The sequence below is a fragment of the Centroberyx affinis genome, unplaced genomic scaffold (genome assembly GCF_046629955.1).
Source record: "Centroberyx affinis isolate AG114_WGS23_722 - 3 ecotype Tasmania unplaced genomic scaffold, CSIRO-AGI_Caff_v1 ptg000111l_1, whole genome shotgun sequence".
NCBI classification, from domain to species: Eukaryota; Metazoa; Chordata; class Actinopteri; order Beryciformes; family Berycidae; genus Centroberyx; species Centroberyx affinis.
The window spans coordinates 279,795-297,978 of NW_027278813.1; the positions used below are offsets into that span (position 1 = coordinate 279,795).

The window sequence follows — 18,184 nt, forward strand, 5'->3', positions numbered from 1 at the left end:
GAATTGGTCAGAAACTGCCTGTAAAAAAGGATGGAATTTTGAAGATGCAATAACTTTGAATTTAATCACTCAAACAAAATCAAATTTTAATAATGTCTATGCTAAATGCTAATCTTTCATCATATATTGTATGTCTAAAAATACAGGTAAATGGACTGCATTTATATAGCGCTTTTATCCAAAGCGCCTATATTCACCCATTCACACACACATTCATACACTGATGGCGGCAAGCTACCAAGCAGGGTGCTGGCGCAACCATCGGGAGCAATTTGGGGTTCAGTATCTTGCCCAAGGACACTTCGACATGCGGACTGGAGGAGCCGGGGATCGAACCATTGACCTTCTGATTAGTGGACAACCCGCTCTACCTCCTGAGCCACAGGAAATCTTGAATTCTTATAATAGGGCCCCTTTAACCTCTTTGAATTATTTCTCTCTCTCGCTGTCTATCTCTCTCTCTCTCTCTCTCTCTCTCCCAAATTGATCACCATCACATCTGTATACTCAGTTGTTTTTAATTTATGGGCTTTTTCACATTATTGAGCTGTTAGAAACTTACTTGCCCTCCTATTTGTTTGACAGTCCTCTGTTGTCTAGCATCATTAGAAGCTGGAAACAGTTGTGGCCTCCAGCGTTTTGCTAGCTGAACATCTTGTTTCGCTATAAGTGATGGGGCACGCATGGCCAAGTCCTGACGTTTATAAGCTCCGGGAGAAGCACTCCGGTTGACAGGGAAGAGGCGGTTATGGAAATGAATCTTAAAAGCCTGCGACTGAATGTACCGTCTCCACCCCACACTGTCCACCTCTAGCCCCTTTGAGTGCATGCAAATTGATTGCTTTGGCTGGGAGTCATGTTCAAGGGCTGGTGGAGTTTTCACAGCGAGAGCGCGGAAGGTGAGGCTGTCAGAAAATGCAATGAATGCCTGAATGCCTGAGTGTCGTGGGATAGAGAGAGGTTTTAAGGAGTGTCATCATACAAGCCACTGAGTACGCTGTAATGGTAGCGTCCTGATAGTGATGAGACTACAAAACTCTTGGGCAGGCAGGTCTGTGCTTTGCTACAAAATAAGTAACTCCACAGTCGTTCCTTTCTCTTAAAGGTGCAATAAGCAAAACTTTCTGACCACTAGAGGGTGACAGAAAACACAACGCAACGCGCAACACACAGCAAGGCCACTACTCTACGGTGGCCTGCCAAGGACAAACTTTGCAATGCACTGTGCATTAATGCTAACAGCTAAGCTAACCGTGCCTACAGACAAGTGTCACCGGGTACCAGTTTCGCTTTGACAGAACTTTCTCCTGCTGAATGGCGAGGGAGGAGCCAATAAGCCAGTTAAAATAAACTTGCAAAGCTGCTGAATGGTTAAATCTCCACATGGCACACATTATTTTCAGGATTGTCTGATAGAAGTCTGATATCGCTCTAACCCACTCTTCCTCCTCGTCTTCCTCCTTCCCTGTGTCCCCAGATCAAAAAGACATCAGAGGCCACCCTGACCACCATCCAAGACATGGTGACCATCGAGGACTACGACGTGTCCGAGTGTTTCCACCACAGCCGCTCCACCGAGTCGGTCAAGTCCACCGTGTCGGAGACTTACCTCAGCAAGCCCAGCATTGCCAAGAGGAGGGCCAACCAGCAGGAGACGGAGCAGTTCTACTTCATGGTGAGTGGAGTGTTAAAAACTACTAGAGAGGAGTTGTGCTGAAGAGAAGGTTTGTTGAGAGGGATGAGGATGCTGGCGGATATGGGTGGGCGTCCGGAAAGGGACAAGGGCTTCAGAGATATTGTTGTTGTGGGATTTTATTTTTTTTTATTTCTGTAGAAGAATATATGTATAAACCCCCACAAATCTCTCTCACACACCCTCTTTGATGCCTCAGTGAGCCTTCCACACTGCAGCATTATAAAAGAAGTGAATATGGCTGGTTGCTTTTGTCTGATTATATTCCCCCGGTTAGTGGTTGTTACAAAAATCCCTAGAATGAATCGGAGAATCTGAACACAAGCCTTTTGTCCCAACTTTAAAATGCTGAGTCTGTGCATGTGAATTTTGTTCGACTTAAAAACCTCACAATGCCCCTTTTGAAATGATCAGCTTGCAGAAGCAAAGCTCTCCAAAAATATTTCCACTCTGTGAGGCTAACCTCTATCCTATTCCATTCTAAAGATGGACATGGTCTGATAAAGGCTTTAAAAAGGCTCTCAGCGTGTCCTCTGCCCTTGGCTGCCTTATCGCAGATTGCTGTCTTAAGAGCGGGCGATCTGGCTGGCTCATCAGGGCCGCCGTGTAATTACTCTCAATTCTCCACAGAAATTCCGGGAGTTTCTGGAGGGTAGTAATCTCATCTCCAAACTGCAGGCCAAACATGACTTGCTGAAGAGGACACTTGGTGAAGGTACAGTGACGATCATCAGCACTCCATCCCTATACTTAACCCGTCTTTTACTTCCCTCAACAGCCTCCATCTTTCCCACTCTCACACCCAACAAACACCATCACCATCCTCCAGTCATACTCAAAGACAAATTAGCCTAGTTATCTCCTATAATTTCCTTGGATTGGCTGGTTATTTGGTGTCAAAATAGCCAACATAACTCAAAATGAAAGGTGAACATTGATTTTATAATTTTCTACAGTCCTACAAAACACTACTCCATGGTAAAATTAGCTTTGTTTCCATACTTTTTTCCACCAGCCAAAGTTCCTAGATGGTAATCTGGGCTTTAGCCAGGAAAGCCAGAGCTGAGGGGGATTGCGAAGTTGTATTATCCGTCTTAGTGATTGATTTGCCGCTAACTTAATGGACTCCCAAGCATTAGTAGGCCATGGTTATTATGGCGGGCTCTCCTTGTTCTACATTGGTGGGATCTCCTCAAGGCCCCAGCTAATCTACTGTCAACACAGAGAGTATCTGTCAGCTATTGTTCTAATCAGAGCTGGATGAATACAGGCAGCAGGCTTGGTGGTCTCAGTGAACCTGCCTGCTTAATAAGTAATGGAGCTGCGTGCTAATGAGGAGAAAAGTCTTGTCTTCTGCATCCTCTACATGGTCCTCAATCACAGTAGTACAGTATGAGTCACTTAGACAAAAAGACAGGTCAGATCCTGCTCATGTGAACAGATGGCCACACATTTACAACTTCTCCTGTTGTCCAAAACTGTTTGGGGGCTATTTTGTGCTTAATCTTTGTCATTACTTGTCTTGTCCTGACTTGTAGCTCAGTGTGTGTTCCTATAATGAGGAGTGTGTGTGTCCATGTCCGCATCAATAGTAAACGCATAACTGTGTGTCTGGTAGATGTTTGTTTGTACTATAACTGTCATGTGAGTAAAGTGTCGCCTACGCAACAGTTGCACAAGTTTCTGTGCAAGCTATGAGGTGTTTATTTATTATGTGTGAGTATATGTGTGTGAGTGTGTGTGTGTGTGTGTGTGTGTGTGTGTGTGTGTAGGGGTTTGTTTGTGCTGCTGAAGAGGCCAGTAGTTGCGGACAGATGGCAGGCTTCAAATGCTTGACTAGGCGTATGCACAATGCACCGCAGGGACCTCAGAGACGGGTCCTGGCATGTCCGCACATCTAACCTCCCCCCACATCTCCTTTCTGTCTCTCCTCTCCTACAGGTCACAGAGCTGACTACATGACCACAAGGTAAAATACTTCCACACACACACACACACACAGAAACACATAGCTGCCTGTGCCTCCACACTGAACAGTGGGAGTAACTTTTGTGAGACCGCTCAGCTCGTCAAGGAAAGGACAGTTCGCCGCAGGAAATTCTCATGTGAAAAATCCTCTATGACCATGAAAGCAGAAGAATCCATAGCTTGAGTCTGCTGTCAGATAAGAGTCCCTGTAGAGCGGGGAGCTGAGCAGATGTGCCCGCCCCCGCATTGTGTTTTTATGTTGTGTTTTACCATATGCCCAGCCTGGCATGGTGTGGTGCGGTTATTGTCCTTTCCTGCCCCAAGAGTAAAGTCTGTCAGGCCTGTAACACACTGCAAGGGGGGGGGGGGGGGGGGCAGGGCTAGGGGGGGGCACAGGGCTAGAGAGGAGACATGTAATAGCCTACTTTGCATGAAATAGTCTACTTTGCATGAAAATGAAATGTGTTAGTTTCAAGTTAGAAATACTACCAGATAGGAGCAAATTGGCTGAGCAGATGGCAGAGATGTACTGAATCCGTAGCCAACTCTTGTTTTTTAAACTTTTGCGTCATTTGAAAAATAGCAAGGGAGGATACTTTATAATCCCCAATGGTGTGACTAATGAACAAAATAGCACAGGTTTTTACTGTATAGTTTTATTCATATTTGATCAGATATTTCAAAACATATCAAGGACTTTCCAGCAGAACGGTTTTGTCTGTCATTGTGATAAAGCGGCAGAGGGGACCAAAGGTGGAGATTCTTTTTCTATTATAACCCCACAGGTGCCTGTCGTGAAAAGCCTAATTGCATTGTACACACACACACACACACACACTATTATACTCACAGAACCTACGACTGACCACTCCCGCAGGGACCTGTCATGAGGTGGACGCTGACACACAATACTCCCAGTGGGTCTGATATTTCACTGACCTATGATATTTTGTGGAAAATGAAAAGGCAAGATATCAAAAGTACATCTAATTTTTATACAAGTTGCCCCGAAAAGGTTGATGGCAGTTCATTCCAGGGTTGCAGCAGTGTCATGAATCAGAGACAAAAATGGGGTTTAAAGTCTAGGCAGCTTCTCTTTCTTTATTGAAGGGTTTAGGGTTTTGGGACATTAAGGGTTTTTGGGGAAACAAACTCATTTCTAAAGGGAAAATGAATTGCTTGAGACTTGTTATAATGCATTCTCTGTATTCTAGGCCTCCGAACTTGCCGCTCAAACCCCACACTGGCACCCGGCGGGCTAGACCCCGCTCTGTTTTTAATGTTAGGTTATTTAATGGCAATATGGAGTCATTTATCAAGGTACTGATTACCAGTCTGGCCTCTCGACACGTTGATTCTTTCTGTCTCTTCTCTGTCTTGCTCTGGCTTTCTGGCTGTTTGGGTGGGTTCCCCCAAAGCATCTTAGCATCTTGATATATCCTTTTAGCATTTAGTTGCAATACAAAGGCAATAAAAGGGCAACAGCATCTTTGTGCTAAGATGGATATTGGAGACCTTACCCATGAGTCAATGAGCTCTGGCCTGCACCTTGGGATTCTCTAACTTGGGGGGTGGCACTGACAGAAGGCATCCAGGAGGGCTGCAGCAGGAGAGGAAGGGGGGCTGGAGGGATAAAGGTTTGTCCCCGTCAGCCACTGCTGACATGGCATCGCTGTGCTGCGTGGCTCTGGCAGAGATATTCTTTCCCCTCTCTCTCTCTCTCTCTCTCCCTCTCCCTCTCTCTCTCTCTCTTTCTCTCTCTCTCTCCCCCTCTCCCTCTCCCCCTCTTTCCTCTCTTTACTCCCTCACCCTCCTTTGTTCAGAGTGAGTGCAGCGGTCAGTGAAAACAGCAGGATAGATGACAGTCAGTGAATGGTTGGCAGACTGATAAGGGGTGCTGCCTCCCTCCTCCAGCCTCCTCGCTGCCTCTCACTGGTGACCCTGTCCGGTCCGGCCCTGTCCCGTCTTGTTCCCACTGTTTCCTTTGAGTCTGATGCCAGCACAGAGGGGAATGAGGGTGTGGCCCTTAGTAAGCTTTGGTGGGCAGCTGCTCTGGTTCTAATCTGGGTCTTGCTTCTCTCTCTCTCTGTCTCTCTGTCTCTGTCTCTCTCTCTCTCTCTCTCTCTCTCTCTCTCTCTCTCTCTCTCTCTCTCTCGCCTCTTGCAACCCTTCTTTCTAGCCGTGGACGACGGAACTCACATGCCCGACATCAGGTAGAGACCGTCTTAGCGGGGCCTCATGCTGCTTGCCTACGCTTATTTCCTTTATCTGCCTGTATGCCCTGCCTCTAACAACACTACCACTGCCTGTTTGCTATGGCATGTGTTTATATCTTTTAATCACCGACTGAATTCTGTGAGCAGACTCAGACAGACTGAATGGCTCAACTGAAAATCTGAAATTCTCCTAGAAAGTTATCATCTTATCAGCATACCTAAAACTGTATGAGCAAGTTCTTACGCTGGATTGGCACATTGTTTCTTTTGTGTTCTTCTTTTTGTGTTTGGAAAATTCCCAGCATGAAACACTTCCAACATCAAAATTTATATTGAATGCAACTAATCCAAAACAGTCACCCCCAGTCTCACATATCCAGCGTGATAGTATTACATAATCCTGCAGCACCAGACCCGTGCCTCAGCCCGTCACAGCTCCACTCCATTGGTACATAGTCAATTTCTGGCATGGTTGCTGTGTTTGGACCATGTGTGTTCCCCCTGAGGGCTGTAAACAGATCCACTGTATCATTAAAAGCATGTACTGAGTCCCTTTCTAGCACTGAGCTGCAGGAGCAGCTGGCACTAAGGCAAAACATGAAGAGCAGAGTCCAGATCTTGTGCGCCGTCTAAGTGTGTGAGAGGAATGTGTTTTCTCTTAAGGTGACGGCGCCTCTCCTCTCATCTCACCACCCTTGCCCTCAACTCCATATTGAGTGTGTGGCTCTTTACATAAGTTCTCATCACTTAGCAAGGCTCATGGGGCGCACTTGATTGTTTCTCATAACAAGATAGAGTATTTTTAGCACCACCAGAGACCAATTGAAATGTGCTGGATATCAAGCTTGTACACGCTTGTTATTGTGGCCAATAAGTAATTTCTGTAGATTTTGTGATCTCCTAAAATCACTGAGTCATTATGGGAGACTGGGTGTGAACAATCAAGCAGCTGGCAGAGTCAGCACAGTCTGTCTGAGTAAGATCTCAGTGTAGTAACCCTCACTTTGTATCTAAACCTACTAAGTTCACTTACATTGGGTGTGCATGCTCATGTAAATATACTTGTAACATCACTTTGACCTGTTCTTGTGCATGTAATGAAAAGGTAAAATTATACATGATCTGACATTTGGGTTGTTTCGTTTCCTTCACCTTCAAAGGACTCTGGACAAGCGATCCCCCGCGTGGTGGAGAGCTGTATTCGTTTCATAAATTTGTACGGTGAGTTGGATGTTCCTGTGTTATTTTACAGTGCATGATGTTTTTTGTACTTTAAACTGTCAAAAATCTACGACTGCCTTATATTTCCTCTTGCAGACAGACCCAAGTCGCAGCGGCCCAGAAAGCTGTTTAAATGCTGATTAATTTTCTCTCTGAAAAACTCATAAACTGATTACAACCTGCTTAATTTCTGGCTCCATCCAAGTTCAGTCAAGAGTGACGCTCCCCGCAATTTCCAAGTGCTAATTGTTTGGGCGTGTACATTTTTTTTCATGTCGCTATTGCAATTTGTTCCATTTCGGTCACAGTCATGGGAAAGTCTATGCAGATTCCATCCTGTTTACAGCAGCCTTGGGTCGGCCAGCCATTCCCGCCCAGCCTCCCAGAAGCACAGCGAGACGGACAGACAGCTTAGCCTGGCACAGGACCCCGCGATGGGTTTGAATATCGGTGTGAACCACGTAAATAAAAACTCTCAGAGGATGGCTTTGAGCGTTTAAAGGCACGACAGCGGTGACGGCTTGGGGCTTGCAGGGTCGGCCGCTGCGTCTTAGCGAGCGGCCGCCTCCTGCTGTGGAGAGAGAGCGCCAAAAGGAGACAAACGGCAGACTAATTATGCTTCTTCCTGACCCTTGACCTCTCCCCTTATTAAATCCTGATCCCAGCTGGAGGACACTTTAGTAAAACTTGATTGTAGTCTCCCTCACTCATTAATTATCCTTAATTAGAAAAGTGAAGGGGCTTAACGAACAGGATGTGCCTTTTAGTTCCAGCTGAAGTAGGCTTTATTCGCTGAGTGGGGGGTCCTTTCATACGGCTGTCAGAGCGGACGTATACACATGTTGGTTGTCTGTCTGTGTTCTTCTTTCTCCTTCTATTTCCCTCACCCTCTCTCTTTCTCTTTCTCTCTCCAGGCCTCCAACATCAAGGAATATTCCGTGTATCTGGATCCCAGCTGGAAGTCAATGACATCAAGAACTCATTTGAGAGAGGTACTGTATATCTGGCAATCTAATAGCCACACAGTACAGCCCGAATCAATACATCATCTTATTTCTGATTTGCTTTTGCCATATAATCATCATACTTTGGAGACCCAAATGTCTGGTACAATGAAAAACAAATTTTGATGTGTTACGTTGACCATATTTAGCCAATCAATATCGCACAAGGAATATTTTGCGTAAAGTCCTGTAAACTGACCTGTCTGTGTTTTAGGAAACGACCCTCTGACGGACGATGAGAATAATCACGACATCAACTCGGTGGCTGGCGTTCTCAAACTTTACTTCCGGGGTCTGGAGAACCCCCTTTTCCCCAAAGAGAGGTTCAATGACCTGCTGTCCTGCATCAGTAAGCACATACACATCCATATCTTGTCTTTCAACTGGCTTGACATCAGTGAGGTACAGTAGTTTTAATCTGACTGCATCTCTCTGACATAGATTATGACAAACATATCACAAAATCACACAGTGTTTTCCTGCCTTATCTTAAATTGTATAGCACTTGAGAAAATAATTTTCTAGATATCATGTCTGTTCTTTATGAAGCAGTATCTCATTTAGAAAAGGAACTAAACGTTGTACTTTTGTGAAAAATTAACAAACTATAAATATTCAGACCTTAGCTGCAAATTTTCACTCAACTCCCACAATCCTCTTCTCGCATTCAGAAAGAACTATACAGTATGACATTGCCAAGAATGCACCGTGGGGCTGCACAGAATCTGTACTCGATTTTTAACAAGTGAACATGTCTGGTGATTGAGTTGGTGGTTCCTTGCTAATGTTCTCCTGGAGGCTTTTTATTCTGTTTTTGAAGCACTAGCTCAAGTCTTCTCTGAATCCTTTTTCACTGGGAGCTCATTCATTGTGACTCATATTCTTAAATGCAGATGCTCTGTGAGCCATGTAAGTGTCGTTGATGTGGAGTCTTCTAGATAAAGTAGGGTCATTAGTTTAGCTGTAATCACATTCTGTGTGTTCCTTATCAAAAATAGTACAGGACGAAAGGTTATAATTATCCGTCTGTGGTGTTTTCATCAACAGAATGGGTCTGAGTAACCGTTGTCTCTGACTGTCTGTGTGTGAATACTACTTTGTGGTATTTGGCTCAGTACTGAGAAGGGTATTATCTGTTGTAAGCGACACAAAGCTGACCACGCTGACAGTGTGGTGGTGGAATGTTAAAACGGCACAGCGCTGACCAGCCTTTACACCCAGAGCTACTGTACATCTACAGTGGAAACCTCACAAGCATAGATGGACACATTGTCCTTTCACTGTGAGGCCGTCTCACACAGTTCAGTTAGCTCTTTGTGTGGCTCTGTCTGATCTTATAAGATGTAATGTAGGGGGGCTTTGAGGCTCTGTTAAAGAACAATAGAATGGGCACCGAGTCACATGGACACGACGTGTGCCGTAATGCTTTGTGGGGCTTTAAGTGTGTATGTGTGTGAGTGTGAATGCCTGAGTGTACGCACACATACGCATACATGTGCGAATATCAGATTCAGACACTTTTGTATGGTTGTGAGTGTACAGAGTGTGTGTGTGTGTGTGTGTGTGTGTGTGTGTGCTTCCCGGGTGTACGTTTACACATTTGGGCAGGATGAGTGATGGGGATTCCCTGTTTACATTCCCCAGCTCAACATACCAGTGATTGCAGTGCGGGCTGTCTGCCCAGCACGCTCCATATTAAAAACCCTCTGCTTATTTCACATGGCGCAGCTCAGACCAGCTAGAGGATCGCCTTCCCATTTAAATGTCCAGCAAATGGGTCAATCATAGTTACACTGCTATCAGTTGACTGTGTTTTTGCCAGAGCAGCAAACTGCAGCTCGACTCTCTTGTGCATTTGCAAGTGATGTCTTTCACTTTGGGATTTGGAGTAGGGATATCATATGTGTGTGTGTGTGGGTGATGTATGAGTGTGCGTTGGGGTAGATCTTTAAATAGCAGCTTCTGAAGTGCTCAGGAGCCATGCAGAAACCTAGTTAGGTACTCATGTAAGAAGGAATACATCACAAGTATCCCCAGAAGCCCAAATCCCAGATGGCACAAAGTGGTTGGAGGGTGACAGGGCTATTTTTAGCAGCCAGCACAGCCCTAGCTCAGCTAAATAAAACGGGCTGGTTCAAATTGTACAGCGGAACAAATGTGATAGGCATGAAAGACCTACAGATTGTCACTCTTCAGCATGTTGATAGCGCACAATATGGGAAAAAAAGACTTGAAATGTTTTGTTTCCCTTATGAATATGATAATGATTCTGTGGAGAACAAGTTTGGCGAGAAAGTTAGTCTTTTGTTGCTATTATCCTTGACTCTGCATAGCAGAAAAAGGGAGTAAAAGGCCAAGAGAGAACAGAGATAGGGAGAAAACCGCTTTACAGAGATATTGTTTTCATTTAGAGCAGGATGAGCCACTTGGTGTCCTTGTTGTCAGGTGCTAATGATGAGTGCTGACTTCCTCTTCCTCTTCCTCTTCCTCTTCCTCTTCCTCTTCCTCTTCCTCTGTGGTGACAGCACAGGAACACAAGCTGAGGCAGAGGTCACTATCACCTAGTTTTCACACTCCCTGTGCCCTCTACCAGTTTAATACACACATGCATGCACAAATGCACACACACACACTTCCATATTACAGCATTCGTAAATCTTTGCCGCTCCCTCAGAGACTTACAGTAAGTCTGATAAGTAATTGGCTCGGCTTTAATATGTTCTTCTATTTATATCCCGGGGACTTGGTGTGGTGATTATCAATGAGTGAGCGCCATCAGATGGATGAGTTTTTTTTAAATATGCAGTGCTGCAAGGTGGCACGATTGACAAATTTTGGAGGTTTATGGACAGAAATAGACCCTGCATGTCATTCTATTCCCTGACAGGAGGGTGGCAACTCTGATCCACTGGCATCCACACATGTGCACACACACAAAACCAGTGACAAAATGTGTTGCACTGAATGCATACTTATTGAAAACATAAATAGGTTATTATAGGACATATCATCTTACCTTTCCTCCTTTTTCTCTGTAGGAATAGAGAACCTGTATGAGAGAGCGCTGTACATCCGTAAGATCCTCCTGACTGTACCCAGATCAGTCCTCATCGTCATGCGCTACCTCTTCGCCTTCCTCAACCAGTAAGTTTATGGACGCCAACCAGTAAATCTGTCATGCATTTAGCTTTATAAGGCTCACTCCATCTACATACAGTGCAGAGGTGTTAATGAAATGTCATACTCTATGTGCCAAGTCCCGAAACGGTGATCTTAGGTCACGCTTACGAGGATGTTATGAGCATTGGCTGCTGTCAGTCGTGCTTTGTGTGAAATACTGCCAGTGTCTCTCATGTTCTCTCTCATTCCTTACTCTCTGCCTTTTATTGGTCTTCTCCCTCTCTCCTCCTTCCTCACCCTGTTCTCCCTCTTTCCCCCTTGTCTCCAGCCTGTCCCAGTATAGCGACGAGAACATGATGGACCCGTACAACCTGGCCATCTGCTTCGGTCCCACGCTCATGCCCACGCCGGACAGCCAGGACCAGGTGTCCTGCCAGGCCCACGTCAACGAGATCATCAAGACCATCATCATCCACCACGAGACCATCTTCCCTGACGCCAAGGAGCTGGACGGGCCCATCTACGAGAAGTGTATGGCTGGAGGAGACTACTGGTAAGAGGGGAGGGAACGTACAAGCAGGCACACGTGCACACAGCCACCACTGATGTATAGAAAGACTGCCACAGAGATGTATAGACACATGTGCACATGCATAGATTGACATTGTACATTTTAGGCATTTAGCTGATGCTGTCATCCATGTTATACAGAGCAAAATACAATCAGTCATCAGATAGGGATTCATTGTAAGGTATATTACTATATATCATGGTAAAAAAACAATAACGGTTATGACACCGCCGCTAATATTTATTATTGTGACCACGATAACCGTGGCTCCTGTCAGTTATCATTGATGTTTCATTTTCCCCTAAAGGGCGAGCGCTTAACAAATGTTAAATTCATGTTGCTAACTGAGTAAGTGGATGCAGGCTAGTTTATTTGAGATTCATTTGACTTTATTGCTGTTATTTGGATTTTTATCTGTGTTGTTTAAAATGGTCCTTCAAGTTTCTATAAGCTAAACTAGCATTTTATCATTTTGTTTTTTTTAGGAAAAAAGTCAAACGTCATTTTTAAGTAATTGAAGCATATTACATTACTCTATATAAAATATTTCTTTGAATAATTATCAAGATAATATAGTATATCGAGATAACTTTGATCAAAATAAATCGTACTATGAAATTTACATATCGCCACAGGCCTAGTTCAGTGTCTTGCTCAAAGGAAGACAAATAGTTCTCTCCAACTACTAGCCCACCCTGCTGTCCTATGAACAACCATGGTGTCTTGGGGTCAAAGGTCATCCGGGAGTGAAAGTCGAGATGGAAAACATTCTGATGAGGTCACTTCCTGGAGCTGCACAGATGTGCAGAGTGAGATGTAAGGTTTGACAGTTAGACAGACGGTGGTGGTTTTCTCATTCCACTTTTTACAGTGAATGGAACGAAGGCACTCGGCCAAAGCTGCTTCATTAGGGACACACTCAACACACAGGTATGTGTGCAGTGAGACTGAGCTTAACGCAGCAGCTGTGTCAGTAGTATGTTAGAGTCGATGCAAGTAATTACACTAACTAATTAGCTGTCTGCGGCCAAAGAATATGACAAGGCAGAGCATGTTTCAGCACGGACTTTACATGGTGGACTCCTTGCTGGGTGAGACAGGCTGAAACAATCACTGTAATTACCATGATCACGGTAAGATGAAACAGAAAGGAAAGGGGTCACTTGGCAAGGAGCGGATGATTAGGTGAATTGCAGCACATACTGTAGCTCCATCCTGTGTAAAACCGATCAAACCTGAAGCTCTCTGCCAGCTCCACATCTGTAAGCAGGGCTTATCATTCCCTCATGTCTCTCTCTCTCTCTCTCTCTCCCCCTCATGTCTCTCTCTCTCTCTCTCTCTCTCTCTCTCTCTCTCTCTCTCTCTCTCTCTCTCTCTCAGTCTATGTCTGTGTCCCCCACACCACCACGGGCTGACAGGGATTTATCTCTGGCTAGAGCTAATCACCCATCACAGCACGGCCGTGTCCCCCGGCACGGCACATCAGGCCCTGGGGAGATTTGTTGTCTTGGCTCCCTCCCTTCCTTGGAGAAGAGGAGGCGGCTAGTGGCATGTTAGCATGGGGAGGGGGAGGGGGAGGGGGGAGGGGGGCCATTAAGTTCCCGGCTGGGGTAATCTGTGGAGATGTGAGTGGCATTACTGCCAGTCCCTCTCAGCAGGGTGCCAGAGGGAGACCATTTCCGTCGAGGACCAATCACAGACAGAGGATCTAAGCTTCACACACTCACAGAATACTGATAGTGACCTCTGTTTGAACATCCTGTAGCGCCCGCCTTCCCCCTCATCTTCACTGGTCTGAGATTTGGGCGTCGAGGTTTGAGTGAGAGTCGTATGTTGCAAACCAAATTAGGAGATGACATTTCTATGAACTTAATAGAATCGCCCAGGAGTTGAAGCAAATAGACTGGGGGTAAATGGTTTAAGAGGAATACAATTCAGGCCCTTTGTCTGTTTTCAAACTGACCTCTGATCTTTGACCCCCCTGACTTGACTGTGACCCTGATGGTTTGCCTGTTCTCCCCCACAGTGAGAGCCCCTACAGTGAGCATGGAGCCCTGGAGGAGGTGGATAATGAGGGAGGGACAGAGACTCACACCAGCGAGGATGGTGAGTGACTACCAACACACATACACACACAGAATAAAAAAAAATACTTTTTTGGCCTTTTTTTCCCCTACCAAACTATTTTTGTTAGACATGCCATAAAACATATCAACAAAACTCACCACAGCACACATGTAAAATAAGATGCTGTACTCTCACCTCCATATGCTGCTTCCAGATTAAGACTTTCCCCCGCTGTCTGTGGTGTTGCGAGGGTTAAACCCTGCTCCCAGCAGCCAGGGATGGCTAATCCTGCCTTTCAGCCCGTTAAATGAAGTAACCTTGAAGGGCCAGGGGACCGGGTTCAGAGAGGTGGATGGCCATTCATATTCTAATGGTTCTGCTTCTCCCTTGGGGCCGTGGGACACCTCCACATCCCCCTTACACAAATTCCATGGTGGTCTCCACCAGTCGGATCCCCTTGGGTAGAGGAATGTTATTTTCTTAGGGTCACAGCCATGGGTCAGATATTCAAAAAGAGTCCTCCGGAAATTTCCTTAAATTCTTGCCCAATTACCTCAAGTAATTTTTAGATTTCTTTTTATGTCTTTGCTGGAGTTTGTGTCAATAACAGTCAGGTTGTAATAGCTCCCCAAAGATTATACTGTCTGTATTGAGTCTGCTTTTAACTACATCGCCATGTGTCCAAGAGAAATAGCATGAAACAAACCTCCAAAACCACCAGACACACGTAGACACTGCAGGACACCATAGACTTCTCTCAGACATAGTGGGAAGAATACGAGTTGTCTGATCTTACATATGGTCCTTTGTTTGAGACCAACGGATACAAGTTGGTCTGGTCCAAATCAAACAGTGACTGAGTTAGTTGAAACCAGAAGCTCAATTGGGATCAGGTGTTGCTGGTTAACATCTAGAGCTGGCAGAAAACAAAGGATAAAAGTTACAGTTCATTATAACGTGATAAATGTTTGCGATGGAGACCCGATCAAATCCAGACAGCGTGGGCAGAAATAGTGGGTCTCAAGTTGAGCCACCCAAGCCTTCACATCCTACCTTAGTAAGAATGTCTGACTCCCCTAAACCTGTTTCCATGGTGATAACAGTCTAAATCGCAGAGTCCTTTCATATCCAAACATATTGTTTTTTTCCCGGGACTTTTTTCCTCCCCGCCATCATTCATCATCAGTTGCCTCAAACAGAATTTATTCAAGAGCGCCACAATGGAAATGCGGGTGATCTATTCCTCATTACATCTGCTGTTAATCACTCTACTTCCAAATCAAACTCATTATCGGCATGTCCTCTGTAACTGAACGGGATATCTGATTAGACGGGGAAACTTCTGTATGTCAGGTTTCCCATTCTAAAGCACAGATGGCAGCGATCAACTCCCAGAGTAATTAATGGAAGATGAAGATGTTTTCCAACCCATCCCATGCTACCATGGTATCCTTCCAGAAATCTCCCACATGGACTGACCGAGTCCCTCCCTGTGGAGTCTTTAGCTGTGGTCAGGCTATTGTCATCAGTTATTTTTAAATCCCCATGATCTCATTTGGATTTAAGACACAAAAGCGAACCGCTTCTCCCGTTCAGTTCCTAGTTCTAAACTCAAGTCTGTAATGATTCGGCTATTATGTTGCTATTCTGATTCAATTAGGTTTTGATGTTTTTACTTTTTTGTTAGCTATTGTTAAAGCAGACAGTATATCATCCATCTCTGCGGTACAGACTGAAATATGTATGTTTTGTTCTCTCCTCTCTTCTCCAATCCCTAAGATGTGTTTGCCCTCTTTTGTCAGGGCAAAGTGAAAAAGCGATAGAGAGAGAGAGAGAGAGAGGGAGAGGAGTAAGTCATTCCACGTGTTGGTCTAAGTAGCTGTCCGGAAATTCCCTCGTCTTGTCAGCTCAGGCCCCCTGCAGTGTGTTAGAGTCCATTAGCTCTGATGGATGATCTGGACTGGACCACATTTACACACATACAGCCACATGCAGGAAGCCAAGCTATTTGGTTGTTGCTTTTATCAGGTGTTGGTGGGGAGGCAATGGTGTGTGTGTGTGTGTGTGTTTGTGTGTGTGTGTGTGTGCGTGCGTGCGTTTATGGGCAAAAATGAAGAGAAGGACGATGACTGTCGATTTTTCAGATGTTGTCGTTTCTATAACTCAAAGCAATTTCAGATTCTATAGTACTTGTTTTATTCAGCTATATATAGTTGTTGGACCCTAAACATAATCCTGTTGGGTGCTGACATACATGACAGTCTCATGTACCACAGCTGTCATGACAGGAGACAGAGTATCTGTTTTCAGAGTGGCACTTCTCGTTCGCCGTCAATACATTGATATCCCATCTGCTGGTAAATACGCTGCAAGGTCAGAGGTGAACTAACTGGCACATTGATTATATATCACCTTGCAGCGGTATGTCCTTGTTGTTACAGACCCTGGCAGGCATTGGATTGCACATGTTAAGGGCAGTGTATCTTACTGTCCGGGGGGGGTTATGTGCCTTCACCCCACCCTCCATCTCTCCAAGTCCAGTCCGGTGCCTCCTGCTCTGTGGCAGGTACAGCAAGACAAGGCTAAGCAGGGCCTAAGATTAATGCTTGTCTGGAGGAGAAAAGGGTGGGAAGGAGGGCGCAAGGGAGAGATGGAGAAAGAGAGCAGGAGTTTTATATCTTCTCCCATATTATTGATCGTAGCTGTATCTCACAGCAGGCTTGCGCTCCCCTATTGATATGCATGGATGTGGAGCGACACTCATACCCAGACCGCTTCACTGGACTGTGTGAGACATCTCGCAATGTGCGGCTCTTACACTGTAGCCCTCTCCACTCTCTCCGGTTCAGTGTTTCTGACTCCGGTCGCAGTGTGAGTGTGTAACTTGGGCGCTTGGGTCTGATGCTTTTCTCTTTTTATAATTGTACAACATGACAGGGGGAATCCTTTACCACACACTGCGATTTGAGTTCATAGTCTGCTGCCTTCGGCCAGTGCGGTGCCACAGCAGCGTTAGAGTCTGCCTTTGGTGAAGACCTTGGATGAGCTTTTGTAGAGAGGAAGAAGAAGACAGATGGATAGACAGACAGATAGACAAACAGATTAAAGTGAGAGAAAGAGATGGAGAAAAGAGGGAGCGGAAGAGAAGAGATGAAGATGAAAGGCCGGGAAGGGAAGGAGAGAGATTTCCTGTATCGATCATGGTGCCGTCAACTTTATTAACAGACTGTCTGCTGGAGTGCGGCCCAATTAATTCAGACAGTAAATTCCTGCTGTCACATCTCATTGAAGCCGTGTCACATCCAGCCCGTCAGTCCTGACAGCCCAGTGAAGCAGGGAGGGTGGCAAGTGAAGGGTCGGGAAAAAAGATAAAAATAGAATAAAAATAGATAGGGTAAATAGAATAAAAAAGCGATAGGGTAAGAGTGGAGCACGGAGATAGGAGAGAAAGAGCAAGAAGGAGATGAAGAGGAGGATATGAGGAGAAATGAAGAGAGGGAAATGCGCGCACACGCTCCGCTCGGCTCCGAATCACCGCCGTCTTTCCTCTCACGTGACTTTTTCTGCTCATCTGGGAATTACTTTCCAGCTCCCGCAAAAGATATATCATGATGGCTTTTTCACAGTCTGTGCTGGCTTCAGCCGTTTGCCTCGTGCCCTACTATTATAGATAGAGACCCTCTGTCAGGGAGGGGCGGCAGGGAAAGGCTGTGTCTGTCCAGGGACCCCCTGTCTGACTTAATAGGATCCTGGGGTGGGAAAGTGAGATGGGAGGAGGGCAGAGGTAGGAGGGAGGGAGGAATAAAGAAGCTATTTTTAGACCCGGTGTTGCTCTTGTGCATACATATTGGTTTGGAGATTTGGCTGGTACCTTTTTGAATCTCATGTCGCTCTGGTAGAAACCACACAGAGAAACCACTCTCTTTAGAAACCACTCTCTTTGACACTGACATAAGACTGATGTTCACTGATTAAAAATGAAAAATAATGAGATAAGACAAAATGAGTCCAAAAAAATGAAAACATTTATCACATTTACTGCTCAATGCACTACTAGTTAGTATTTTCTGTCCTAACTTTTGCTGGTCTTTCCCATGGTCATTTCCCATGTCAGTGATACAGAGGTCTAGTTTAAGTGTACAGTTATTGAGCAGACATCAAGCCTGTCCAGTGATCCATGCAGTGGCTGACAAGCCTCTGAGTCATATAGATCTACTCTCACCAGGTTCTATATTTATCCCTGATGAAGCCCCCGAGGGCCTGTTGTGGCCCTGGCCTGCTGTTGTGGAGCTGGGTTACTATTGACTACAACTAAAATAACCAA

General features: G+C 45.3%; 1 protein-coding gene across 4 annotated transcripts in view; it reads left to right on the top strand.

The window, feature by feature from the left end:
* Positions 1 to 18,184, top strand: part of srgap1a (SLIT-ROBO Rho GTPase activating protein 1a) — an 88,432-nt gene that overhangs the window by 59,152 nt on the left and 11,096 nt on the right. For 2 of the 4 annotated variants that reach the window (XM_071526270.1, XM_071526277.1), the window contains exons 9-18: positions 1,478 to 1,675; positions 2,324 to 2,408; positions 3,635 to 3,662; positions 4,876 to 4,981; positions 7,038 to 7,098; positions 8,013 to 8,090; positions 8,317 to 8,451; positions 11,141 to 11,246; positions 11,551 to 11,775; positions 13,820 to 13,899. In XM_071526270.1, the coding sequence (XP_071382371.1) occupies positions 1,478 to 1,675; positions 2,324 to 2,408; positions 3,635 to 3,662; positions 4,876 to 4,981; positions 7,038 to 7,098; positions 8,013 to 8,090; positions 8,317 to 8,451; positions 11,141 to 11,246; positions 11,551 to 11,775; positions 13,820 to 13,899 (1,102 nt within the window). Of the gene's footprint in view, positions 1 to 1,477; positions 1,676 to 2,323; positions 2,409 to 3,634; positions 3,663 to 4,875; positions 4,982 to 5,840; positions 5,875 to 7,037; positions 7,099 to 8,012; positions 8,091 to 8,316; positions 8,452 to 11,140; positions 11,247 to 11,550; positions 11,776 to 13,819; positions 13,900 to 18,184 lie in introns of all 4 variants that reach the window. The other 2 variants (XM_071526286.1, XM_071526294.1) reach the window with 1 other exon arrangement.